Consider the following 27,817-nt stretch of genomic DNA (forward strand, 5'->3'; position numbering starts at 1 on the left):
ATTCAGTGAACCACCTTCACGAAAATTGTCTGAAAGGGACAAAGTGTGAAAACACCCTAAAATATTTGTAAAATACCTATTTTTGAGTTTCAATTGACGACACTATAACTGACCCAGAAAAAAACTATAACTAAACAAATGGTATTTTTCATTTAGTTGACTAAAACCAGACTAAATTATCTCTGTGACTAAAATCTGACTACTAAGTGGACTGGACAATACTTTTTGGAGAGATTGAGAGCTTTTCAGCGATGACTTCAATTGATATGCGCAGCATACATTATACAAATCGCGCAGGCGACTCTTGCTTCCCCATAGCTAACCAGTCACCACCAACCAGCCTTATAGTTTTGCTACCCTTGCCTGGTTAAGAAACAAGCTGCTTTACAAAATTAAAAACAGCCCAGCTATGTTTTTCTCCCCCCTTGAGTATAGAAAAGTAGTCTGTACTTGAATTTGTACCCCCCCACTTTCCCCACTTCATTTCATCGCCAGGTTCCATAGCCATGACGCACTCTTTTTCCCAGAAAAAAACTGCTTGATTCTAGCCAATACGTTCAAAAAATGTGACCCCAATACCGGCACAACGGTTTTCTTTTTTTCCTATCGTGCATTGGTGGGATGCATTTTACCATCATAAATCAAGTCCAAGTTTATTGGTCACGTAAACAGGGTTTGTCACGTTCTGACCTTAGTTATTTTGTTATGTCTTTGTTTTAGTATGGTCAGGGCGTGAGTTGGGTGGGTTGTCTATGTTAGTTTTTCTATGATTTGCTATTTCTGTGTTTGGCCTGGTATGGTTCTCAATCAGAGGCAGCTGTCAATCGTTGTCCCTGATTGAGAACCATATTTAGGGAGCCTGTTTTCTATTGTGTTTCGTGGGTGATTGTTTTCTGTTGTGTGTCTGCACCAACCAGTACTGTTTTCGGTCGTTTTTCTTTGGTATTTTTGTTATTTCCGTGGTCATTTTAATAAATATGGACACATACCACGCTGCACCTTGGTCCTCACCTTCTTCCACCAACAACGGCCGTTACAGATGTTATCACAGGTGCAGCGAAATGCTTGTGTTTGTAGCTGCAACCGTGCAGTAATACCTTGCAATAATACTTTTTTAAAAACATACATGTAATCCAGAAATTATATTTTTTATATATGAGGAGTGCCTGGATACAGCCCTTAGCCGTGGTATATAGGCCATGTACCACAAACCCCTGAGGTGCCTGATTGCTATTATAAACTGATTACCGATGTGGTATTGTTTTGCTATTGCGATGGCATCGAGTATCATTATACTAAACCTGGTACCGAAGTCAATATTCTGGTATCGTGACATGTGGACAAGTCTATGGCCTCTCAGTGAGCTCAATATCTCAGTGGGAGCTCCCTAATCCCTGCTCATTCATCTCAGCCTGCACATCTGACCCCCTTAATGAAAATCAACAGCTTCAGAGCATTTTAGCTAGGTAGGTCAAAATGATGTACAGTTCAACCAAGAGTTTGAGTGAATCTGTAAATGGAATGTCTTCTCCCTAGCTACCCCTTTCCCCTGCTGCCCTTCCAACTCTGGAGCTAGGGGCAGTTCATGCTTTCAGATACTGTGAACAATGCCCCTGCAGGGTGCTAGGCGACTGAGGCGAGCTAGGAAAACTATTCCCTGGGTTAACTTCCAAAGACTGATGGGGTCAGTCAAACATACTGCTCCTAAACAAGCAGAAACTAAAGGGAGTTCAATAGCCACTGGTAAAAGCATAGTTATGATGAGGGGAATATTCAACCAACAGGAGAGACACACACACACACACACACACACAGAAGGAAAAGGAAAACAAACTTATTTCCATCAAGTCCTGTGTTAAACCTCATCTGGGATGAGGCTCCGGCTCTTCCTGTATTTACATCTTATATGGAGCGTGTGACTGGAGAAAAATGGCCACCATGGTATTCAACACCCAGGGACCTGTGCATGCAGGTAGACGATAAATCATACAATACAGTCAGAAACCTTGAAGACACACACAGCTATTCCTCTAAAGATATGATCACCCACCGCGCTCTCACATAGGAGGGGCCTAGATCAGTTTCTATCCTCTTCAAATAATTCTGTCCTTCACATGGCTCCCCAAAAATAACAATATTGGGCAATATCAGTGTGTCAAAAAAGTAGGCTTTAAACAGAGGCAGTCAGGAAAGATGTACAGTATAAAGTCCTAGCCGTAAGAATACAAAAAAACAGTAAAACTGCAGTGCATGTCTGACAGGAAATCTAGTGTTGCCTCTCCCGGTATTACATAAGAGCTCTCTCTCTGACATTCCTCTGTCGCTCACATGGGATCAATGGTCAGATAAATATCAGGCCACGGCTGCCTCACCTCATCTAAGAATGTGCTCCTGAAGCACTTCTCAACCTCCACAGGCAACACAAACACACCAGACAACCTCAAATGAGGAGAATGAATGAGAGAACAACAAGTCCTAGGGAGATCTAAACTCAACTGCTTCCACAATCAACAGCATCAAACCATGATGGTAATAGTATAGTTGCACCATACACAACTATTTGATGCATAAGAAACACTTTTTTTTTTACTTACTTCAATTTTGTCCGTCTTGGCATCGCCCCAGTATAGTTTTCCTGCTTCATAGTCGATGGCTAAACCGTTGGGCCAACCCAGCGAGGTATTGAGCAGCACGAGACGGTCCATTCCATCCAGGTTAGCACGCTCTATTTTAGGCTTCTCCCCCCAGTCTGTCCAGTACATGTAACTGTGGAGAGAGTCCAGCACAGAATTAAAACCAAACAAAAATGCTTTAAGTGAGAATGGAACAAAAAAACAAAAACAGGTTTGGGTTAGTACATACGGAAAATCCATTTGAATATAAATGGATCTAAAATGGATTAACTATTTTTTTTCTTCTCAGCAACCTACACACAATACCCCATAACAAAGTGAAGACATTTTTGAAAAAACAGAAATACCTTATTTACATAAGTATTCAGAACCTTTGATATGAGACTCGAAATTGAGCTCAGGTGCATCCAGTTTCCATTGATCATCCTTGAGATGTTTCTACAACTTGATTGGAGTCCACCTGTGGTAAATTCATTTGATTGGACATGATTTGGAAAGGCACACACCTGTCTATATAAGGTCCCACAGTTGACAGTACATATCAGAGCAAAAACCAAGCCATGAGGTCGAAGGATTTGTCCGTAGAGCTCCGAGACAGGATTGTGTCGAGGCACAGATCTGGGGAAGGGTACCAAAAACATTCTGGAAGAATGGAAGAAGTTTGGAACCATCAAGTCTCTTCCTAGAGCTGGCCTCCCATCCAAACTGAGCAGTTTGGGGAGAAGGTCCTTGGTCAGGGAGATGACCAAGAACCCGATGGTTACCCAAACAGAGCTCCAGAGTTCCTCTGTGGAGAAGGGAGAACCTTCCAGAAGGACAACCATCTTTGCAGCTCTCCACCAAACCAGGCCTTTATGGTAGAGTGGCCAGACAGAAGCCATTCCTCAGTAAAAGGCACGACACCCCCGCTTGGTGTTTGCCAAAAATAATCTTAGACCATGAGAAATTAGATTCTCTGGTCTGATTAAACCAATATTGAACAATTTGGTCTGAATGCCAAGCGTCACACCTGGAGGAAACCGGGCTCCATCCCTATGTTGAAGCATGGTGTTTGCAGCATCAAGCTGTGGGGATGTTTTTCAGCGGCAGGGAATGAGAGATTAGTCAGGATCGAGGCAAAGATAAACAGTGCTAAGTACAGAGAGATCATTGATGAAAACCTGCTCCAGAGCACTCAGGACCTCAGACTGGTTAGAAGGTTCACCTTCCAACAGGAAAACAACCATAAGCATACAGCCAAGACAACACAGCAGTGGCTTTGGGACAAGACTCTGAATGTCCTTGAATGGGACGGCCAGAGCCCGGAGTTGAACCCGATCGAACATCTCTGGAGAGACTTGAAAATAGCTGTGTAGCAACACTCCCCATCCAGGATCTGCAGAGAAGAATGGAAGAAACTCCCCAAATACAGGTGTGCCAAGCTTGTAGCGTCATACCCAAGAAGACTCTAGGCTGTAACCCCTGCCAAAGGTGATTCAACAAAGTACAGAGTAAAGGGTTTGATTATTCAATTACATTTTTATTAAATAATAAATTAGTTTGACACCGTTTGTAAGCTTTTAAATGATATCAAACTCAACCGTTAATCTTTTCCAGTAAAGCAGACATGGTTGTCTCATGGTATGGTTGGTCAACTTTGAGCACCTTTATCTCCTGAATGTTTTGGCATTCAGGTCTAAAGTCACTTTTCTGATCACTTCTTCAATGGGCACATATGTATGGAAGGTTTTGTTGAAATCAAAAGGAATGCTGTAAAAAAAGTTACTGAGTTCAAATACATTAATTCAAATGTTTTGCTGAAATTAGTTAAATTGATTACCGTGATGAAGTAAGAAAAAAGCCACAAATCTACAATGGACACACGTACCCATTGACAGGGTCCAGCACAATGGCCCTTGGTTCATCCAGGTTCTCTGAGATCAGAATGCGGCGCGAGGTTCCGTTCAGCCTTGTAACCTCAATACGGTCAGTACCCGTATCCGTCCAGTAAAGGTTCCGGGCCACCCAATCCACCGCAATGCCATCTGGGTGGTTGATCTCCGTGGTGACCAGGGTCTGGGCATCGGTGCCGTCAATGCGGGAGCGGCGGATGGCTTTAACCTCGTCGTCTGTCCAGTACACATATCCATCCACAGGGTCATAGTCGATGGCGATGGCATGGCGGATGTCGTCCACTTGCAGAACGATGTCAGTGAAATCTGGGAGGTCCAGAGAAATCCTCCTCAGGTCAGTCCGCCTGGCCAGCAGTAGAACCTGCTCCGCACCTAGGGTAGAGAAGTGTATATAATTGGGAATGAGTGGGGAGAGAGCATAACATTCAACTAGCATGTGAAATAACAGCTTATTGGGGATTTATCTGAGGTTCTATATAGCCTTACCTGACAAGCATAAATTAATATGTTTTAGTAAAGAACATTTCAGGGGGCAATTTATAGTGTAACTTTAAAATCTTGATTTTATTTGTTTAGTTTATGAAAATAGGCTTTATGAAAAAGAGGCTTTAGACAAGATTTTGAAACAAAGCCAAAAGACCAGATCTAAATATCCATTTCAAATGTCTTTAAGTTCAGCCTTTATCTAAAAGTGTATAAAGATGTTTTCCTTAGAGGAATCGTAGAATGGCTGAAATAGCAGCTGCATTTGGTCACTGGGGCCACACTCTGCAGAGGCAATTAGGTCCAATTTTTCCTTGCCTAAGCTCCTGTTTTAGCCATTTACGCTCCAGTACCCTTAAAACCAGCTGCAGACTACTGACACCCAATCAGAAGGGTCATCCATCAGAGGTGACACCAATCATTAATGACAGTGAAAAAATAGCCCTTCGTTTTCCATCAAGAAGAGAACAACGCCACGTCTTTGATTTAAATTCGCTCCTCGGTCTGCTTCACATTTGACAAAGTGACAAGATGTCCCCTAAATCCACAACAAATGCCCTCCATTTAGCCACCCAAGTTAAACAAATGAGGAGCGTGTATGCGTGCTTTAAAAAAAACTTTACACAGCCCCCTCACCCCCCCCCCACACACACTGCTTTCCTCCTAATAAGAGCTGATACAATGTGGTATTGTCTTACATTCTGTTTAGCTGTCAACACTGCTGGGGGTCTGTTTAATCCTGTAGTCACTGAATACATATATGTTCTATCAGGCTGGGATAACTAACCCTCCGCTACCCTAACAAACACACACAGGCCCTCTCTATGTTTTACTTGTGCCTCTGGAATGAAGGCTAAAAGAATAAGACTCATTGTTTCCTGGCCTGGGAATACACCGCCTCAATTTGGAAGAGTTATAAATTCAAATAGAGAGGCTCCGCTGCATCCCTGGCCTGGGAGAGGAGAGTCCTTTTGGGCTAATGAATGGGCTGTCATTAACAGGACTGGTGCACATAGACAATAGTGTTTTCTGTCCCCTGCAGAGAGGGATGGGAACCAGGACTATGACAGCCTGAACCTGGGTTTCAGAATTAGGACTACCTTGGCTTGACGTTTAACTGGTACGTCCCAACAAATAAAATGACATTGTCACATGCGCCGTAAACAACAGCTGTAGACAAACAGTGAAATGCTTACTTACGGGTCCTTAAAAAAATGCAGAGTTAAAGATAAGCTAAAGAAACAGGGCAGTAATTGTCACGACTTCGGCCGAAAGTCGATGCCTCTCCTTGTTCCGGCGGTGTTCGATGTTGCCGGCCTTCTAGCCATCGCCGATCCATTTTTCATTTTCCATTTGTTTTATCTCGTTGTGCCATGTGCTTTTGGTTCGCCTGAATAAAAGGCTCCGTGTGCTACCAAATACCTGCTCTCCTGCGCCTGACTTCCTTGCAGCCACTTACGCACACCTGACAAGTAAACGTGGGTAAAACAGCCTCCAATCAGGGCTGTCACTCCACAAACAAGGGTTGACCAAGAAAACCACAACAACTCAGAAAAAAAACTATCACCTTTATACACACATGAGGAGGGTTGTGTGTGGGGCCTCTCCTTAAGGCATCTGCGTGCTTCGGTTTAGCATGTTCGGTTCGATCCGAACTAGTGTGCTCGCATACACCCATTGCTTGAAAAACGAGAAATAAGCGGAAAAAGTAGCATTTGTCCTTCTTGAGACGCCATAGCCAGTATACACACCTCCTCAAAATTGTCAGAACTTCTCTTTTGCCAAGGACATCTTAGTCGTGCAATTTTACATCTAACTAAGATGTTTGGTACAGTATTTCTCAAGTGAAAAATGTACATTAAAACAAGTCATCTCACGACCACAGACTGAGGCTGGCACAAAGACAGCATTGAATGAGCTGTATTTCACCATAAGCAAGCAAGAAAATGCTCACCCAGAGGCGGCAATCCCAGTAGCCGTGGACATTAATGCAGGGAAACTTAAATCCGTTTTACCAAATTTCTATCAGCACGATAAATGTGCAACCAGAGGGGAAGAAAACGCCGGACCACCTTTACTCCACACAGAGATGCACACAAAGATCTCCCTCCCATTTGGCAAATTTGACCATAATTCTATCTTCCTGATTCCTGCTGACAAGAAAAAAATTAAAGCAGGAAGCACCAGTGACTAGATCAATAAAAAGTGGTCTGATGAAGAAGATGCTACGCTACAGGACAGTTTTGCTAACACAGACTGGAATATGATCTGGGATTCCTCCGATGACATTGAGGAGTACACCACATCAGTCATTGGCTTCATCAATAAGGGCATCGATGAAGTTGTCCCCACAGTGACCGTACGTACAGTTGAAGTCGGAAGTTTACATACACTTAGGTTGGAGTCATTAAAACTCATTTTTCAACCACTCCACACATTTCTTGTTAACAAACTATAGTTTTGGCAAGTCAGTTAAGACATAACTTTGTGCTTGACATAAGTAATTTTTCCAACAATTGTTTACAGACAGATTATTTCACTTATTTACTGTATCACAATTCCAGTGGGTCAGAAGTTCACATATACTAAGTTGATTGTACCTTTAAACAGCTATGAAAATTCCAGAAAATGATGTCATAGCTTTAGAAGCTTCTGATAGGCTAATTGACATAATTTGAGTCAATTGGAGGTGTACCTGTGGATGTATTTCAAGGCCTACCTTTAAAAATATATACTTCTGTCTATTGATTTTAAGAAAGGCATTGATGTTTATGGTTTGGTACACATTGGTATGTGTTGGTGCGATACGCACATTGGTGCGATACACACCGCATCGATTATATGCAACGTAGGAGACGCTAGATAAACTAGTAATATCATCAACCATGTGTAGTTAACTAGTGGTTATGATTGATTGATTGTTTTTATAAGATAAGTTTAATGCTAGCTAGCAACTTACCTTGGCTTACTGCATTCGCGTAACAGGCAGTCTCCGCGCGGAGTGCAATGTAATCAGGTGGTTCGAGCGTTGGACTAGTTAACTGTAAGGTTGCAAGATTGAATCCCCCGAGCTGACAAGGTCTGTCGTTCTGCCGTTCTGCCCCTGAACCCACCGAGGCAGTTAACCCCGTTCCTAGGCCGTCCTTGAAAATAGGAATGTGTTATTAACTGACTTGCCTAGTTAAATAAAGATTAAATAAAGATTAAATAAAGGTGTAAAAAAATAAATAATAATCGTCCAAATCGGTGTCCAAAAATACTGATTTCCGATTGTTATGAAATCGGCCCCAACTAATCGGCCATTCCGATTAATCGGTCAACCTCTAATCTCAAGACATAAGTCAGGAAGTTAAAGCTTGGTCGCAAATGGGTCTTCCAAATGGACAATGACCCCAAGCATACTTCCAAAGTTCTGGGAAAATGGCTTAAGGACAACAAAGTCAAGGTATTGGAGTGGCCATCACAAAGCCCTGACCTCAATGCTATAGAAGATTTGTGGGCAGAAGTGAAAAAGCATGTGCGAGCAAGGAGGACTAAAAACCTGACTCAGTTACACCAGCTCTGTCAGGGGGAATGGGCCAAAATTCACCCAACTTATTGTGGGAAGCTTGTGAAAGACTACCCGAAACGTTTGACCCAAGTTGAACAATTTAAAAGGCCATGCTACCAAATACTAATTGAGTATATGTAAACTTCTTACCCACTGGCAATGTGATCAAAGAAATAAAAGCTGAAATAAATAATTCTCTCTACTATTATTCTGACATTTCACATTCTTAAAATAAAGTGGTGATCCTAACTGACTTAAGACATTGCATTTTTACTAGGATTAAATGCCAGTAATTGTGAAATACTGAGTTTAAATGTATTTGGCAAAGGTGTATGTAAACTTCCGACTTCAACTGTACATATTACCTCAACTAACCGGTGCCCCCGCACATTGACTCTGTACCGGTACCCCCCTGTATATTGTCTCGCTATTGTTATTTTACTGCTGCTTACTTGTTACTTTTATTTCTTATTCTCATCCATATTTTTTTTTAACTGCATTGTTGGTTAGGGGCTCGTAAGTAAGCATTTCACTGTAAGGTCTACCTACACCTGTTGCATTCGGGGCATGTGACTAATAAAATTTGATTTGATCTGTCGTTGAATGACAAAAAAAACCACTACTGTAAAGGGGTGTAGACTTGGGCTTGCCTCAATTTTTTTGTGTGTCCACAAACAGCTCTGAGGCCAAAAACCTCACAAAATGGAGTCATAATAAACACTACAAGACCAAAAGTAAGCGGACACCTGCTTGTCGAACATCTCATTCTAAAATCATGGGCATTAATATGGAGTCCCGTTTTGCTCCACTCTTCTGGGAAGGCTTTCCACTATATGTTGGAACATTGCGTGGACTTACTTTCATTGAGCCACAAAAGCATTAGTGAGGTCGGCACTGATGTTGGGCGATGAGGCCTGGTTCGTTGTCGGCGTTCCATTTCATCCTAAAGGTGTTTGATGGGGTTGAGGTCAGGGCTCTGTGCAGGCCAATCAAGTTCTTCCACACTGATCTCGACTAATAATTTCTGTATGGACCTCGCTTTGTTCACGAGGGCATTATCATGCTGAAACAGGAAAGGGCCTTCCTGTTGGAAGCACAGAATTGTCTAGAAAGTAATTGTATGCTGTTGCCTTTAAGATTTCCCTTCACTGGAACTAAGGGGTCTAGCCCGAACTATGAAAGAAAAACCCAAGACCATTATTCCTCCTCCACCAAACTTTACAGTTGGCACTATGCATTCGGGCAGATAGCGTTCTCCTGGCATCTGCCAAACCCAGACTTGTCCGTCAGATTGCCAGATGGTGAAGCGTGATTCATCATTCCAGAGAACGCGTTTCCACTGATCCAGAGTCCAATGGCTTTACACCACTCCAACTGACGCTTGGTATTGCACATAGTGATCTTAGGCTTGTGTGCAGCTGCTCGGCCATGGAAACCCATTTCATGAAGCTCCCGACAAACAGTTATTGTGCTGACGTTGCTTCCAGAGGCAGTTCGTAACTTGGTAGTGAGTGTGGCAACCGAGGACAGACACTACGCGCTTCAGCACTCGGCGGTCCCATTCTGTGATCTTTTGTGGCCTACAACTTCGCGGCTGAGCCATTCCTGCTCCTAGACGTTTCCACTTCACAATAACAGCACTTACAGTTTACCGGGGCAGATCTAGCAGGGCAGAAATTTGACCAACTGACTTGTTGAAAAGCTGGCATCCTATAACGGTGCCACATTGAAAGGCACTGAGCTCTTCAGTGAGGCCATTCTACTGCCAATGTTTGTCTATGGAGATTGCATGGCTGTGCACGATTTTATACACCGTCAGCAACGGGTTGGCTGATATAGCAGAATCCACAAATTTTGGGGTGTCCACATACTTTTGTATATATAGTGTATGAACAAACTGTTTCAGATGGGAAACATGTGGATGCCTTAAGTCATTGGCAGGAGGGGTTAAGAGATCAGAACCTCCAGAGAGAGAGCGAGACCATAGCAGAGGGAATGTTAAACACACCCTGGGGCAAGTCAAATAAACAGGTTTCATGAGCCCGGGCCGTAACCACTACACACACAAACGGAGCAGTGACCTGATTAGGCCTGGCTACCTACGTAATGTCTCTCTGCCCAGAAGCAAGGCAATGAGATTGGAGTAGCAGAGCAAGGAGAATGACAGCAGCAGAAACATAACAATGCAAAAAAAGAGGAGGTCCAACCTTCCTGAATCTCAGTCTGTCTCATATGTGGTCTTTGGTAAACTCTGGAAAGTAGGGAATGTGCAGAGAGGAAGGGTGGAGTGCTATGCTTCTAGCCTAAATGTAGCTGTCTGTATGTGAGAGAAATAGAAATGAAGAGCAAACGGCAGGGTAAATTGTGCATTCAGAAGCTTGCCATCTGTCAGAGATTAGGTCTCTGTCATGGCTCTCTGGTTAGGCATGCTAATGTTTTGACGAGGAACAAGATGCCAATGCACCCAAGACAAATATCTCAATTGAACGACTGTATACATTTTTTTTCTCCACAAAATGTTATGCTTAATTACATAGTTATGAAATTAAAAGTAGAGCTTTGTCTTATTTCGTAATCTAGTTAAAGAAAATGGGACAAAATGACATCTGACACGATAACATGAAATTATTAAGAGCAGCTCTGCAGTTCAATAGGCCTAATGCAAGACAGTCCAAAACTAAAATCACCTCAGGAATGTCAATAATGTCCCATACACCAGATGGGAATGTCTGTGAAACCCCAACACATGTACAGTAGCATAAGCAAAGGGAGTGATCACTGAGGGGGCACTGTATGGACTGAGTCTCAAATGGTACCTTATTTCCTATATAATGCACTACTTTTGATCATTCAGGGCCCATAGAACTCTGTTCGAAAGTAGTGCACTGTATAGGGAATAGGGTGCCATTTGGGACGCATAGTGCCCCCTATAAAAGACTGAGTAGCTAGTAACCCACACCAGATGATGGTCTAGATGGTCACAGACAGCTAGTCTCTTACCTGGGCGACAGGTCTTCCCATCCTCCTTGAGCATGACTCCAGTGGGGCATGCACAGCTGTAAAAGGGCTGCATGGGCGACAGCAGGCACAGGTGGGAGCAGCCTCCATTGCTGTCGCTGCATGGGGTATGGACTGTGGGCGCAATGAGCAATGTCAGAAGAGATAACACAGATGGGGTCCTTTCAGTTTCACTGACTAAGACTGAAATCCGCACTGCAAACACCCATCAGTCCCTCCAGAATTTTGTTTGGATTTTTTGTGATATTTGCGGGAAAAGTTAAGGACTTTGCTGCATCAATTTTGACATTTTCAAATTATTTTGTCCAAAGTCTCACGAAAATCCACTGACTAGGGAAAGTTGATGTGTAGCTTGACTGAAACATATGCGATTGGTTCAAATTGCAAGCCTTCTTTTTGTACTGCGGTGATGGGTCAGTTTTAGGCGATAATATTGTGATGATTTGAATGTTTTATGCGGAAACATTGCAGTGATTGGTCAAATTTGCAAGCACACGAATAATATGCAGGAAATTGATGATTCAACAAAAACAATTCTATCACAGAATAGCATAATCCTGGAGGGTCTGATCTAGTCATATGCATTGGTGTATATTCAGAGAACCATTTTCACAACATAACAATTGATGGAGAACTTGGGAAGACTAAAAATGAAACAAAAGAAAAACATTTTCAAACAAGACCAACATTGATATTTCCCTCCACAATAAAATCACTGCTTGGACAATAGCTGTGCCATAAAGTTTGATATCATGTGGTGAGATTTTCCTTGTCTACTCTCAGCATGGCACTACAGAGCTACAGAGCCCAGTGGCTGGCACAGCAGAGCAGCAAACACCAACCCCCTCCCCTTCACACAGCACTACAGGCTGATTACAACGGCTACATTCAAACTACTCAAACTCTCACACACACAGTCTAAAAAAAGCCAATACATTTTTGGATTTGATTTATGGAGGCTTGATATACAGGTAAGGTGATGATTTATTGGCCAATGTTTATAAATTTTTTAAATTTTTTATTTAACTAGGCAAGTCAGTTAAGAACAAATTCTTAATCACAATGACGACCTACCAGGGAATAGCAGGTTAACTGCCTTGTTCAAGGGCAGAATTACAGATTTTTACCTTGTCAGCTCCGGGATTCAATCCAGCAACCTTTTGGTTACTGGCCCAACGCTCTAACCACTAGGCTAGCTCAATTTCCATGTCATTTACTCAAAAAATCGAACCCTTCTTTCTCTACATCCCCTGCCCTCCCCACACTCCTGGAGAGAAGCAAACCACCATAATGGTGGAGTTCTTTATCATTCATTCCCCAAACAAACACACACAATAACTGGCGCACCAATGTTTACACACTGCCAAAGTAATCAGTTTGTCACTTCCAGTCTCAACACACACCCACGCACGCATACACACATGCCACGGAGATGGGAATCATAGCATGCTGGAACATCTCCGTTTCTGCACAGCACAGACATTTATTTGTCCAGCCAGGAATGTCAGACATTTGAAAATGTTCATTTCTTGACAGATTAATTGTACACCATGACCCCATTTTACTGTGTATGGACACTAACTGTCTATCAGGTCAGTCTAAAAAATATCCTTACAAAACAAAGGCAATCTGTTATGTTGTGCATAAGAAAACTAAGAGTACTGGGGGGACATTCATGTGTACTTAACATTAACATATTGCACAGATTGAACTGAAAAGGCACTACATACTGTCTGGTTGTCTGATTGATTTTATTGTTGTGTCATGCATCTTTACAATGCCCAGCCCACATGGGCTTATTAAACATCATTTGCTTTATCCAAACAAGATGATCATACATGAACACACACATTTATGTAGGCTGTCTAATAGGACACATCATTAGTTATTGTCTGGCTGGCTGTCTATCTGGACCCAGCACTAGTTATTGTCTGGCTGGCTGTCTATCTGGACCCAGCACTAGTTACTGTCTGGCTGGCTGTCTATCTGGACCCAGCACTAGTTATTGTCTGGCTGGCTGTCTATCTGGACCCAGCACTAGTTACTGTCTGTCTGGCTGTCTATCTGGACCCAGCACTAGTTACTGTCTGTCTGGCTGTATATCTGGACCGTGCACTAGTTACTGTCTGGCTGGCTGTCTATCTGGACCCAGCACCAGTTACTGTCTGGCTGGCTGTCTATCTGGACCCAGCACTAGTTACTGTCTGTCTGGCTGTCTATCTGGACCCAGCACTTGTTACTGTCTGTCTGGCTATATATCTGGACCCAGCACTAGTTACTGTCTGTCTGGCTGTATATCTGGACCCAGCACTAGTTACTGTCTGTCTGGCTGTATATCTGGACCCAGCACTAGTTACTGTCTGGCTGGCTGTCTATCTGGACCTAGCACTAGTTACTGTCAGGCTGTCTATCTGGACCCAGCACTAGTTACTGTCCGGCTAGCTGTCTATCTGGACCCAGCACTAGTTACTGTCTGGCTGGCTGTCTATCTGGACCCAGCACTAGTTACTGTCTTGCTGGCTATCCGGACCCAAAATGAGTTACAGTCTGTATGGACCCAGCATTAGTTACTGTCTAACTGTCTGCCTGGACCCAGCATTAGTTACTGTCTGGCTGTATGTCTGGACCCAGCATTAGTTACTGTCTGGCTGTCTGTCTGGACCCAGCATTAGTTACTGTCTTGCTGGCAATCTGTCTGGACCCAAAATGAGTTACAGTCTGTATGGACCAAGCATTAGTTACTGTCTGGACTGTCTATCTGGACCCAGCAGTACTTACTATCTGGCTGTCTATCTGAACCCAGCAGTAGTTACTGGCTGGACTGTCTATCTGGACCCAGCAGCAGTTACTGTCTATCTGGACCCAGCAACAGTTACTGTCTCGACTGTCTATCTGGACCCAGCAGTACTTACTATCTGGCTGTCTATCTGAACCCAGCAACAGTTACTGTCTGGACTGTCTATCTGGACCCAGCAACAGTTACTGTCTGGACTGTCTATCTGGACCCAGCAACAGTTACTGTCTATCTGGACCCAGCAACAGTCACTGTCTGGACTGTCTATCTGGACCCAGCAGCAGTTACTGTCTATCTGGACCCAGCAACAGTTACTGTCTGGACTGTCTATCAGGACCCAGCAGTACTTACTATCTGGCTGTCTATCTGTACCCAGCAACAGTTACTGTCCGGACTGTCTATCTGGACCCAGCAGCAGTTACTGTCTATCTGGACCCAGCAGCAGTTACTGTCTATCTGGACCCAGCAGCAGTTACTGTCTATCTGGACCCAGCAGCAGTTACTGTCTATCTGGACCCAGCAGCAGTTACTGTCTATCTGGACCCAGCAACAGTTACTGTCTATCTGGACCCAGCAACAGTTACTGTCTGGACTGTCTATCTGGACCCAGCAACAGTTACTGTCTGGACTGTCTATCTGGACCCAGCAACAGTTACTGTCTATCTGGACCCAGCAACAGTTACTGTCTCGACTGTCTATCTGGACCCAGCAGTACTTACTATCTGGCTGTCTATCTGAACCCAGCAACAGTTACTGTCTGGACTGTCTATCTGGACCCAGCAACAGTTACTGTCTGGACTGTCTATCTGGACCCAGCAGCAGTTACTGTCTATCTGGACCCAGCAACAGTTACTGTCTGGACTGTCTATCTGGACCCAGCAACAGTTACTGTCTGGACTGTCTATCTGGACCCAGTAGTACTTACTATCTGGCTGTCTATCTGAACCCAGCAACAGTTACTGTCTATCTGGACCCAGCAACAGTTACTGTCTGGACTGTCTTATCTGGACCCAGCAGCAGTTACTGTCTATCTGGACCCAGCAACAGTTACTGTCTGGACTGTCTATCTGGACCCAGCAACAGTTACTGTCTGGACTGTCTATCTGAACCCAGCAACAGTTACTGTCTGGACTGTCTATCTGGACCCAGCAACAGTTACTGTCTATCTGGACACAGCAACAGTTACTGTCTATCTGGACCCAGCAGCAGTTACTGTCTGGACTGTCTATCAGGACCCAGCCGTACTTACTATCTGGCTGTCTATCTGAACCCAGCACTTGGATGTCCATGGGGGAGTAGATTCCACTGAGTATCTCCCTCCTCTTGTCTCCAGTGTGTTTGTTGCAGGCGTGGATGGAGCGGGTCTGCCAGTCTGTCCAGTAGAGAGTCTCGTCTGACAGGGTGAGGGCAAACGGGTGGGTGAGGGTGCCCTCCACCACAGTCTCCCTGTGAATTCAACATATTTTTACAGATCAGAATACCGTTTTTATCTTTAATGCATGACAGTTCAAAACTAACCACCCAAAAACAACCGAGAGCCCCTTGGTTGGGATCTCTGTGAGACCCTAAAGCAGATCTGTTAGAACACGTAGCTTTCAGGAGCCACTTCAAGCCTTTTCCAGGAGGAAATAAAACAAATCAGGTTGTCAGACTTTAATGGAGCATCTGGTACACTTTTTAGAAGGGGAACGGTTGCACTAATGGTACAGCTGTCCTGATTCAGAAAGGAAGTCAGTCAGAGCAGAACAGCATAGTGCAACCCCATCCACTAGTACAGCACTCTGCTCCCTTCTGCTCCAGCAGACAACACAGTCAGGCCGGTGACTACATACAGTTGAAGTCGTAAGTTTACATACACGTAGGTTGTCATTAAAACTCGTTTTTCAACCACTCCACAAATTTCTTGTTAACAAACTATAGTTTTGGCAAGTCGATTAGGACATCTACTTTGTGCATGACACAAGTAATTTTTCCAACAATTGTTTACAGACAGATTATTTCACTTATAATTCCCTGTATCACAATTCCAGTGGGTCAGAAGTTTACATACACTAAGTTGACTGTGCCTTTAAACAGCTTGGAAAATTCCAGATATTATGTCATGGCTTTAGAAGCTAGGACCTCCACAAGTCTGGTTCATCCTTGGGAGCAATTTCCAAACGCCTGAAGGTACCACGTTCATCTGTACAAACAATAGTATGCAAGTATAAACACCATGGGACCATGCGGCCGTCATACCGCTCAGGAAGGAGACGAGTTCTGTCTCCTACAGATGAATGTACGTTGGTGCGAAAAGTGCAAATAAATCCCAGAACAACAGCAAAGGACCTTGTGAAGATGCTGGAGGAAATTGGTACAAAGGTATCTATAGCCACAGTAAAATGAGTCCTATATCGACATAACCTGAAAGGCTGCTTATCAAGCCATAAAAAAAGCCATAATGACCATCGTTATGTTTGGAGGAAAAAGGGGGAGCCTTGCAAATCGAAGAACACCATCCCAACCGTGAAGCACGGGGGTGGCAGCATCATGTTGTGGGGGTGCTTTGCTGCAGGAGGGACTGGTGCACTTCACAAAATAGATGGCATCATGAGGTAGGAAAATGATGTGGATATATTGAAGCAACATCTCAAGACATCAGTCAGGAAGTTAAAGCTTGGTCGCAAATGGGTCTTTCAAATAGACAATGACCACAAGCATACTTCCAAAGTTGTGGCAAAATGGCTTAAGGACAAAGTCAAGGTATTGGAGTGGCCATCACAAAGCCCTGACCTCAATCCCATAAAAAATTGGTGGGCAGAACTGAAAAAGTGTGTGCGAGCAAGGAGGCCTACAAACCTGACTATGTTACACCAGCTCTGTCAGGAGGAATGGGCCAAAATTCACCCAACTTATAGTGGGAAGCTTGTGGAGGGTCTAGCCAAAATGTTTGACCCAAGTTAAACAATTTAAAGCCAATGCTACCAAATACTAATTGAGTGCATGTAAACGTCTTACCCACTGGGAATGTGATGAAAGAAATAAAAGCTGAAATAAATCATTCTCTCTACTATTATTCTGACATTTCACATTCTTAAAATGAAGTGGTGATTGATCCTAACTGTCCTAAAACAGGGGATTTATACTAGGATTAAATGTCAGGAATTGTGAAAAACTGAGTTTAAATGTATTTGGCTAAGATGTATGTAAACTTCCGACTTCAACTGTTGGTTGGTAAGGGATCCATTTCCAGAGGGATAGAGGGTGACAGCATGTTCTCCCCAAAACGTTATTAGCGTTTGAAGAACTTGGGTTGGGAGAGAAGAAATGTATTACATCCCGATTTCACAGCTATTTCGCATTTGATGTACTTGGAAGTTGGACATGTGTGTGTTTGAAGCCATTTAAAACATACTGCAAACTGCTCCATTAATCAGACGTCTCAAGAATGTGCACATGAAAAGCAAAACTTCTTGCTTTAACACAGAGAATAGGTAAATGCTAACAGAAACTACTTCTGGGATGAAGTTTACATTTCTCGGTAAAAGTGCTTATGATAATTCCGACCAACTTCAACAATGGAGTACCATTACTGGAGGTCAATTATGCAATTCAACTGTCTCTTGCCAATTGGAAAATTCTACCATGGTGCATCTTATTCGTATCCTCAATCTCAAATTGGGAAATCGTTTCCTGAACAACTTATACACAAACTCTAAGGGCAATACAACTGCATTGGTCTTGAGAAAACAACCTCTCTCATTCTACATCCTGTTGAAAGTGGTCTATTGTCTAAACAAGAAAAGGTAAACCTGCCATACCTCTTTATTAATATTGCCATTAAACCTCAATTACACAAAGAAAAGTCAATCTTTGCCCCGAGGGCCCCAATCACAACCATAATGCCAAGTCAGATAGGGTTACAACAGTATGGCGGAGATGTAATTTCCAGTTTAGAGAACCACACAGAGGGAGGGGTCACAACTGGGCCTACGTGCAGAGCCAATGTCGGGATTGGGGCCTCCAGATTCAAATGTGTTTGGATTGGAGGTTACATCCATACCATCCTCTGAAATTAAGTTCAGCCCAGTGCCATAGTTCAGTCTGGGATCCCTGGCTGTTTTTCCACTAAGGGTGTAAAAAACAATAATGAGAAGAACAGGGAGAGAGGGAGAAAATGTGTGCTCGAGAGAGAAGACCAACTAACCGTGAGGAGCCGTCCAGGTTGGCTCTGTGTATGAAGCTCAGCTTGGCGTCTGCCCAGTACAGTTTCTGTTCGTCCAGGTCAATGGTGAGGCCATTGGGCCAATAGATGTCCACCTCCACGATGATCTTCCTGTTGCTTCCGTCCATCCCTGCCCTCTCGATGCGAGGCTCCTCTCCCCAGTCTGTCCAGTACATATAGCTGGAAAATAATTGTGTCAAAATCACAACCAATCTGATCAGGCCAAACAAACCCACCCACATAACCACATCTGATACCTATGAAAGAAAAGTCCGACAAATGGTAGGGTTTTATTTTCACCGGGCAAGTCTTGTGGTTGGAGCCAAATGCAGCTGGAAACAAACTAGACAAAACACCCAGCAAAACACAGAGTGAGTCTTATCAGTGGTGCTCTACAAAGGGCTTGAAAGTTGAAACCTTTTTTCTACTTATCCTCATTTTAAAACCACAGATGCTCGCGAACATACGCATGCACAAACACACACACATTCACATATCTACAGGTCCTCTGACAAAGCCAGATATACAGTGCCTTGTGAAAGTATTCGGCCCCCTTGAACTTTGCGACCTTTTGCCACATTTCAGGCTTCAAACATAAAGATATAAAACTGTATTTTTTTGTGAAGAATCAACAACAAGTGGGACACAATCATGAAGTGGAACGACATTTATTGGATATTTCAAACTTTTTTTAACAAATCAAAAACTGAAAAATTGGGCGTGCAAAATTATTCAGCCCCCTTAAGTTAATACTTTGTAGCGCCACCTTTTGCTGCGATTACAGCTGTAAGTCACTTGGGGTATGTCTCTATCAGTTTTGCACATCGAGAGACTGAAATTGTTTCCCATTGATCCTTGCAAAACAGCTCGAGCTCAGTGAGGTTGGATGGAGAGCATTTGTGAACAGCAGTTTTCAGTTCTTTCCACAGATTCTCGATTGGATTCAGGTCTGGACTTTGACTTGGCCATTCTAACACCTGGATATGTTTATTTTTGAACCATTCCATTGTAGATTTTGCTTTATGTTTTGGATCATTGTCTTGTTGGAAGACAAATCTCCATCCCAGTCTCAGGTCTTTTGCAGACTCCATCAGGTTTTCTTCCAGAATGGTCCTGTATTTGGCTCCATCCATCTTCCCATCAATTTTAACCATCTTCCCTGTCCCTGCTGAAGAAAAGCAGGCCCAAACCATGATGTGGCCACCACCATGTTTGACAGTGGGGATGGTGTGTTCAGGGTGATGAGCTGTGTTGCTTTTACGCCAAACATAACATTTTGCATTGTTGCCAAAAAGTTACATTTTGGTTTCATCTGACCAGAGCACCTTCTTCCACATGTTTGGTGTGTCTCCCAGGTGGCTTGTGGCAAACTTTAAACAACACTTTTTATGGATATCTTTAAGAAATGGCTTTCTTCTTGCCACTCTTCCATAAAGGCCAGATTTGTGCAATATACGACTGATTGTTGTCCTATGGACAGAGTCTCCCACCTCAGCTGTAGATCTCTGCAGTTCATCCAGAGTGATCATGGGCCTCTTGGCTGCATCTCTGATCAGTCTTCTCCTTGTTTGAGCTGAAAGTTTAGAGGGACGGCCAGGTCTTGGTAGATTTGCAGTGGTCTGATACTCCTTCCATTTCAATATTATCGCTTGCACAGTGCTCCTTGGGATGTTTAAAGCTTGGGAAATCTTTTTGTATCCAAATCCGGCTTTAAACTTCTTCACAACAGTATCTCGGACCTGCCTGGTGTGTTCCTTGTTCTTCATGATGCTCTCTGCGCTTTTAACGGACCTCTGAGACTATCACAGTGCAGGTGCATTTATACGGAGACTTGATTACACACAGGTGGATTGTATTTATCATCAATAGTCATTTAGGTCAACATTGGATCATTCAGAGATCCTCACTGAACTTCTGGAGAGAGTTTGCTGCACTGAAAGTAAAGGGGCTGAATAATTTTGCACGCCCAATTTTTCAGTTTTTGATTTGTTAAAAAAGTTTGAAATATCCAATAAATGTCGTTCCACTTCATGATTGTGTCCCACTTGTTGTTGATTCTTCACAAAAAAAATACAGTTTTATATCTTTATGTTTGAAGCCTGAAATGTGGCAAAAGGCCGCAAAGTTCAAGGGGGCCGAATACTTTCGCAAGGCACTGTATATCTTAAAATTCGCCAGATCTCCAAGCTGTCTGCATGTTGTGCCCAGAATAGCTGCAGTCGCTTCAATGTGCACTACATTGAAAGCAGGCTTAATTAGGCATGCTAAATTTCTATTCATAGACAGCTATGGAGGTGGATGGGCGGGGAAGGCCACCAGCAAATATAACAGATCTAGGTGTGGGCCCTAGGTTCGGTTAAATTGACAGAATCAAAATGGTCTAAGAACTGAAAAGCGATTCTAAAATAACCTAACCAGACACAAACATACAGAATTTGTGAACAACATATGAGCTGCCTCCTGGTTTCCCAATTGTCCTGGTCTGTGGTTCACAAAATGGCTAGAGAAGGTGTTGGTAGGACTGGGCGATATGGCCAAAATATCATCACAACATTTTTCACATTTTTGACAGTAATGACATATTTGAAGGTATTTTTGTTTTTTTAATAATAAAAGTTCTAAATATGCTTTATGAGTAGTGCATGACCCTAGGGTGGCAACACATACAGTACATTCTAAGTGTTTTAATTGGGGATTTCTCCTTGTATAAAACAAACTTCAACCACAACTTGGGATATCGTGGGCACTTTGAATTCAATGCTGTTTGACATGACAATAAATGAAAAAGCCAGGGAGGAGTTATTGTGACAGGGCTGGAACCAAAGTGTTGGTCAGTGTTTCCCAGTGGACGCTAATTAGAGGTTACATTAAAAGTTATCTTGCTTTATGTAGCTTGTGTGTAGCTGTGTGTCTAAGACAAGTTTTCCCTTGGAACATTAAAGTTAATTCTATCATCTGATGCTTCTAAAATATTAATGCTTCGCATATTCTTCCAATTTAAAATATACCGTTGTATACACATGCTGATCTAGGTCTACACTGAACCAGAATCTGGTCATACAGGAGACGTTGAATATGGCGATTCTCCTTCAAGTCCAGGAAGCAGCCATTCAACTGGCCTTTCACCAGCTTTCAAGCTTAATAATGTCAAAGTTTGATCGGTGCCTACCAAATAATGGAGTTTCGCAGAGCAACTATCGTCATTACTGCCATTACGGCCGGTAAGTACTTCCATAAAAGGTCTAAAGAAGTTACATGCAACCAAAAAAATGCCTTGTCTGGAAAGAATCTAAGTATTGTTTTTGACCAAGTGCCATATCTACCTCTTCTGCACCTCCATTAAAATCAAAATGTGGATTTGTGGAAGAATGGATCATCGTTTTATACTCTTCACCCTTTTAACCTTTGTTTCGTTTTATAACCCCATGTTAATAAATAGAAAAACTCAGGTTCTTGAGGTTTGAAGTTTTTTTCCACAAAACCATACGTGTTCAAAAATAGCACCAAATCCATGAAATAAAAAAGGTATTACTGCAGTACTTTCCACTGACTAGAGTGAAATTATACTGACTCAATAATGCTAACAATGGATACACATCCTTAGTCCCCAACATATAATTAGAAACAGTGCCCTATGAGAGAAGAGCAGTCAACTCCAGAGGATCTACGCAACACAACGACAGGAAACAGACCCAGCTGAAAAGCAGGTTTTCCACCATCTCACTCAACCAACAGATGCATATATGAACCATAAATACACATGGATGGAAGGGGCTGCTGCTGTGGATACATCACCAACATCCCAGTCAGGGGAGAGAGAGAGGCCAGGCCAGAGACTCACCAGTGGGCTGGGTTCAGGGCGATGGCCCTGGGCTGGTCCAGGTCCAACCAGAATAGCACCTTGCGAGAGGTGCCATCCAGGTTGGCTACCTCAATGCGATTGGTCTCCGAGTCGGTCCAGTATAGTTTACGGCCCAGCCAATCACAAGCTAGTCCGTCAGGGGAGTCGAGACCTGACACAACAACCGTTTGCCTTGTCCCCAAGGCCTCTTTCAGAGCTGAAAACAAAAGCCCAACATTTCAGTGGGAACACTTAGGTCTAAACTTCAATATCAATATCCCTCCATTAATAGTGACATTCTGCTGTTATTTTCTAGATATATCCATAGGTGTTGGACCTTTCTTCAAGTTTTTCTGTTTTGCAGAATAAATTGTTTTTCGATTATATTTGCACCAAACTTAAAAACAACTAAATATTTAACACACTTACAAATGTAAGACAACAACATAAGAACAGTCCCTAACTTGGATGTAGCAGTGTGAAGCTTACAGTTGGTGGACTGATTGTAGTAGGTTTGCTTGATGGCCTCCTCGCTGACATCGGTCCAGAAGATGAGTCCTTCAGAGTAGAGGAAATCCACAGCAGCAGCATCCTCCAGATCACTGACCACCACTGCTGACTCTGGCCTTCCCATCTCCACATCCACCAGCCTCACATCCCGCCGGTTGGCAAACAGCAGCAAGGGGGATCCTGAGGAAAATTAGAAGAAATACATTACATTAAAGAAAAGGTACACAACCATACACCCTATTCTCATTTAGCACAGCCACCTACCAAGGTTGAAAAGTAACTAAGCAGAGAATTCCATGACAGTTCATGTTAGTTACATTTAGAATCGAGTTAGATATTCCGCAATGAGAGTGAAAGCCAATAGCCAAAGGCTGGATTGCATAATGTGCCACCCAGTAAGTAAGTGGTGCCTCAGTGACTTTTGAGTGGGATGGAGGCATTGGATGCATGCACACAGACTGATGTCATCACATGCAGACAGTGCTGACACAATGCCTGCAGAGAAAAGAGGAGAGAGGGCTGTGGGTTAGGTGTGCCACGCTGTGGTTTACCAGCATGCCAGGTAACTAAGCACCAAAACACCAGACAAGAGCCATCATTGGTTTCCACCACAGCACAGCGCCTCACTGGGACAGTTACTCCAATGCATCAGTTTAATATATGAATAAGACTGAGTGGCATAGTAATAGAAAACTTATGGTGTCAACTCTCTGCCACTTGAATAGACTTTTGTTAAAGAGCATAAAAATCTGTACTTGGCCTAATAGAGTTTTAAAAAAGTATTTCCATCTAAAAGGACCCATGAGCACCAACATGTGAAGTTCATCGTAGCCAGGGTTTCCGTTGGCTGGCAACTGGCAGCTTTTTCCTTTTTTTTCCTATTACTGAACTAACAAATTGTTTACGGACAAAATGACCAGCAGGAAAAAAATCCCTTTGCAAGATAATGCTTTTTATTCATCGATGGAAATACGTTTGACAGTCATGCTTATCAGTTGATAGGTTATTTGTGTGTATTTTTGTTAGTCATCATGTATCTTATTTATCCAACACAACTGTCACACGCAGACAGCATACTTTTTTTTCAGAGATTTTCATCTCGGTCACATACGGAACAGGTATTTTGAGTGGGATTTCTCCTCCTGCAGTAAAACGTGCTTTTATAAGAACATTCATTGCGCAACAATTCTAAATGGAATCGCGTGTTAAAAAACATTTTGGTGCATGATTAAAAATAGCTACAATTTTATTTCTTTTTTTTAACTGGTAATTGAAGCCCGCATGTATAAGAGATTTTCATCTCGGTCACATACGGAACAGGAGTTGCACGTTCTGTTAAAATGCATTGCCATAATCTAAATGGGATTTCTGTCATTCTGAGCAATGCATATGGGTTCAGTAAATTTCTCAAATGGCCGTTAAATTTTTTAATCTTTCTGGTCATGTTGTCCGGCGCCACATTTTCAAAGTGGAAACTCTGACAAATGTCAATGTAGGTGTCAAATGAAAACTAAGAGTCAATTTTATTTTAAAGGCTCACTTTTTTTATACCATTTTCCATCCAAATAATTAGGAAAATGCAAAGTCTTTGATTTCTGGTAAAACATCTACCAGAAAATAAGTGTTAAAATGCAGAAGAAATACACTGCTCAAAAAAATAAAGGTAACACTTAAACACAATGTAACTCCAAGTCAATCACATTTCTGTGAAATCAAACTGTCCACTTAGGAAGCAACACTGATTGACAATAAATTTCACATGCTGTTGTGCAAATGGAATAGACAATAGGTGGAAATTATAGGCAATTAGCAAGACTCCCCCAATAAAGGAGTGGTTCTGCAGGTGGTGACCACAGACCACTTCTCAGTTCCTATGCTTCCTGGCTGATGTTTTGGTCCCTTTTGAATGCTGGCGGTGCTTTAACTCTAGTGGTAGCATGAGACGGAGTCTACAACCCACACAAGTGGCTCAGGTAGTGCAGCTCATCCAGGATGGAACATCAATGCGAGCTGTGGCAAGAAGGTTTGCTGTGTCTGTCAGCGTAGTGTCCAGAGCATGGAGGCGCTACCAGGAGAGGCCAGTACATCAGGAGACGTGGAGGAGGCCGTAGGAGGGCAACAACCCAGCAGCAGGACCGCTACCTCCGCCTCTGTGCAAGGAGGAGCAGGAGGAGCTCTGCCAGAGCCCTGCAAAATGACCTCCAGCAGGCCACAAATGTGCATGTGTCTGCTCAAACGGTCAGAAACAGACTCCATGAGGGTGGTATGAGGGCCCGACAGAGACAGGTGGGGGTTGTGCTTACAGCCCAACACCGTGCAGGACGTTTGGCATTTGCCAGAGAACACCAAGATTGGAAAATTCGCCACTGGCGCCCTGTGCTCTTCACAGATGAAAGCAGGTTCACACTGAGCACGTGACAGAGTCTGAAGACGCCATGGAGAACGTTCTGCTGCCTGCAACATCCTCCAGCATGACCGGTTTGGCGGTGGGTCAGTCATGGTGTGGGGTGGCATTTCTTTGGGGGGCCGCACAGCCCTCCATGGGCTCGCCAGAGGTAGCCTGACTGCCATTAGGTACCGAGATGAGATCCTCAGACCCCTTGTGAGACCATATGCTGGTGCGGTTGGCCATGGGTTCCTCCTAATGCAAGACAATGCTAGACCTCATGTGGCTGGAGTGTGTCAGCAGTTCCTGCAAGAGGAAGGCATTGATACTATGGACTGGCCTGCCCGTTCCCCAGACCTGAATCCAATTGAGCACATCTGGGACATCATATCTCGCTCCATCCACCAACGCCACGTTGCACCACAGACTGTCCAGGAGTTGACCGCCAACTCATCAGGAGCATGCCCAGGCATTGCAGGGAGGTCATACAGGCACGTGGAGGCCACACACACACTACTGAGCCTCATTTTGACTTGTTTTAAGGACATTACATCAAAGTTGGATCAGCCTGTAGTGTGGTTTTCCACTTTAATTTTGAGTGTGACTCCAAATCCAGACCTCCATGGGTTGATAAATTTGATTTCCATTGATAATTTTTGTGTGATTTTGTTGTCAGCACATTCAACTATGTAAAGAAAAGAAGATTTCATTCATTCAGATCTAGGATGTGTTATTTTAGTGTTCCCTTTATTTTTTTGAGCAGTGTATATCAAAACACAATGTTGAAGAAAAGACCCCTGCCAACTAATATCAACACATTTTTTGTTTTGGAAATTGCCTTCTGTAAGTTTCAGGAACATTGCCATACATTGTAATTGTGTTACCAAAAACCCACATATCTTTAAGATATTTTCTAATTTCTCTTACTAATGAAAAGGGAGGATTATGAAAGTTCACAGAAGTAACAAGTAAAGGGTAGACCTACCAATTAGTTAGTGTTAATGGTGTCAAGTTTGTTTATGAATTATTAAGTGATTAAAACTCAATGCTGTTACAAAATCGGTAATGGAATTAATGCAATTGAATTGGCTACAATGGGAAATCATCGTAGTCACAAACCAGTTGAGTCACCTCATAATGTCCTCCCTTCTACTGCCATACAGTTATGTTCAACTCATAAGTTATTTTGTCATCTGGTGGTCAGAGTACAGTATAATGTACTGTACATATCTTGTTTGGGGGGGGGGGATTACAATAAGCCAGTGTGTAGAATAATACCAAAATATGAAAAAGAAGGATATTGCACATTTCAACCTTTGTGTACCTATTCAGGATACATCACCATGAAGAGAATGATGTAAATACACTTCACCTATTGTAGTTTAATAACCAAAATAGATGTTTTAAAACTCAAGGTGTCATGTCATAGCTGACAGCCCATTCTTTCTGCAGACATCACTGAATCTTAATTCGGAACAGACATTTTTAAGATTTTTGGACGTGGTCGCATAAAACAAAAACTGAGGGAGATTTGACCATGATTATGTTATCAAACTTTGCACCTGCACAGTTCTTCCAGTAAATGTTTTGTGAAATTGTCTTTGTAAATTGATAGCCCTTGTGCATGGAGTTGTATGGTTTGTTAAACTTTGAAATCAATGTTTTTTGATTGGTATACAAAAATCTGAGTAAAAAGCATAATTACGTTACAGTGGAATTGCCCATAAGCAAACAATTAGCCTAGTCAGCAATGTTTGTGTTTTACATAAAAAGGTGCCCAAAAAAATGCTCTAACATTCTCTGGGTGGGGTATAACCACTTGCTTCAATCCCCTTAGGTCCATACCTGTGACCTTCTAATCATAGGCCATGTTGGATTTGTGAAGCTGGCATGGACATCAGATTTGAACATGGTGTAGCCAGTCAGACAGTCTGCTGCTTGATGCTGCTTATGAGGACTTCCTCCCCTGAACAGGGTAAAAACCCAGACTAATCACAATGTACTGCCCGTCTATCTACACATCCTCAGAACACGACTCCTCATTCTTGACTACAAAAGAGTTGGGAGGCAAATTAACAGATGAGCTACACATTTTAAACGTCAAACTTCAGTTTCTACCCTCCCCATACATAGGCTTCAATGTCCAACATAACCTTGTTTAGACCATGATTTTATTGCGGCATAAAATCTGGATTCCACAAACACATACCATATGTCTTTGTAGTGTGGTGCACCTGCTAGACAGTGAGAGAGACACTGAGAAGACTGCTATCATACAGGTACTTGTGAAGAACAAGGGAGAAGAAGCTTGACATGCTGACCACACCGCTCGTGTCACGTGCACAAGTGTTGCTAAATAAATGTACACATACATGTTATACAATCGCTGCAAGTCCCTCTTCTCCCGTCTCCACATTGCTTTTTAGGAGCATATACCCACATGGGTAATTGAAAGATGAACTGAGGTTCACACTCAAGTCCAGTTGGTAATGCACCTTCAAGTTGG

The 27,817-nt window shown here is 42.9% G+C and overlaps 1 protein-coding gene across 3 annotated transcripts in view; it reads right to left on the reverse strand.

Moving 5' to 3' along the window:
* LOC112252244 (low-density lipoprotein receptor-related protein 5) overlaps positions 1 to 27,817 on the reverse strand; it is a 79,271-nt gene that overhangs the window by 44,219 nt on the left and 7,235 nt on the right. For 2 of the 3 annotated variants that reach the window (XM_024423313.2, XM_024423314.2), the window contains exons 2-8: positions 22,905 to 23,105; positions 22,416 to 22,632; positions 18,557 to 18,754; positions 15,620 to 15,816; positions 11,559 to 11,690; positions 4,501 to 4,897; positions 2,595 to 2,766 (exon numbers count right to left, since the gene is read on the reverse strand). In XM_024423313.2, the coding sequence (XP_024279081.2) occupies positions 2,595 to 2,766; positions 4,501 to 4,897; positions 11,559 to 11,690; positions 15,620 to 15,816; positions 18,557 to 18,754; positions 22,416 to 22,632; positions 22,905 to 23,105 (1,514 nt within the window). The other variant, XM_042323075.1, reaches the window with a different exon arrangement.

The sequence above is a fragment of the Oncorhynchus tshawytscha genome, linkage group LG06 (genome assembly GCF_018296145.1).
Source record: "Oncorhynchus tshawytscha isolate Ot180627B linkage group LG06, Otsh_v2.0, whole genome shotgun sequence".
Classification (NCBI taxonomy): domain Eukaryota; kingdom Metazoa; phylum Chordata; class Actinopteri; order Salmoniformes; family Salmonidae; genus Oncorhynchus; species Oncorhynchus tshawytscha.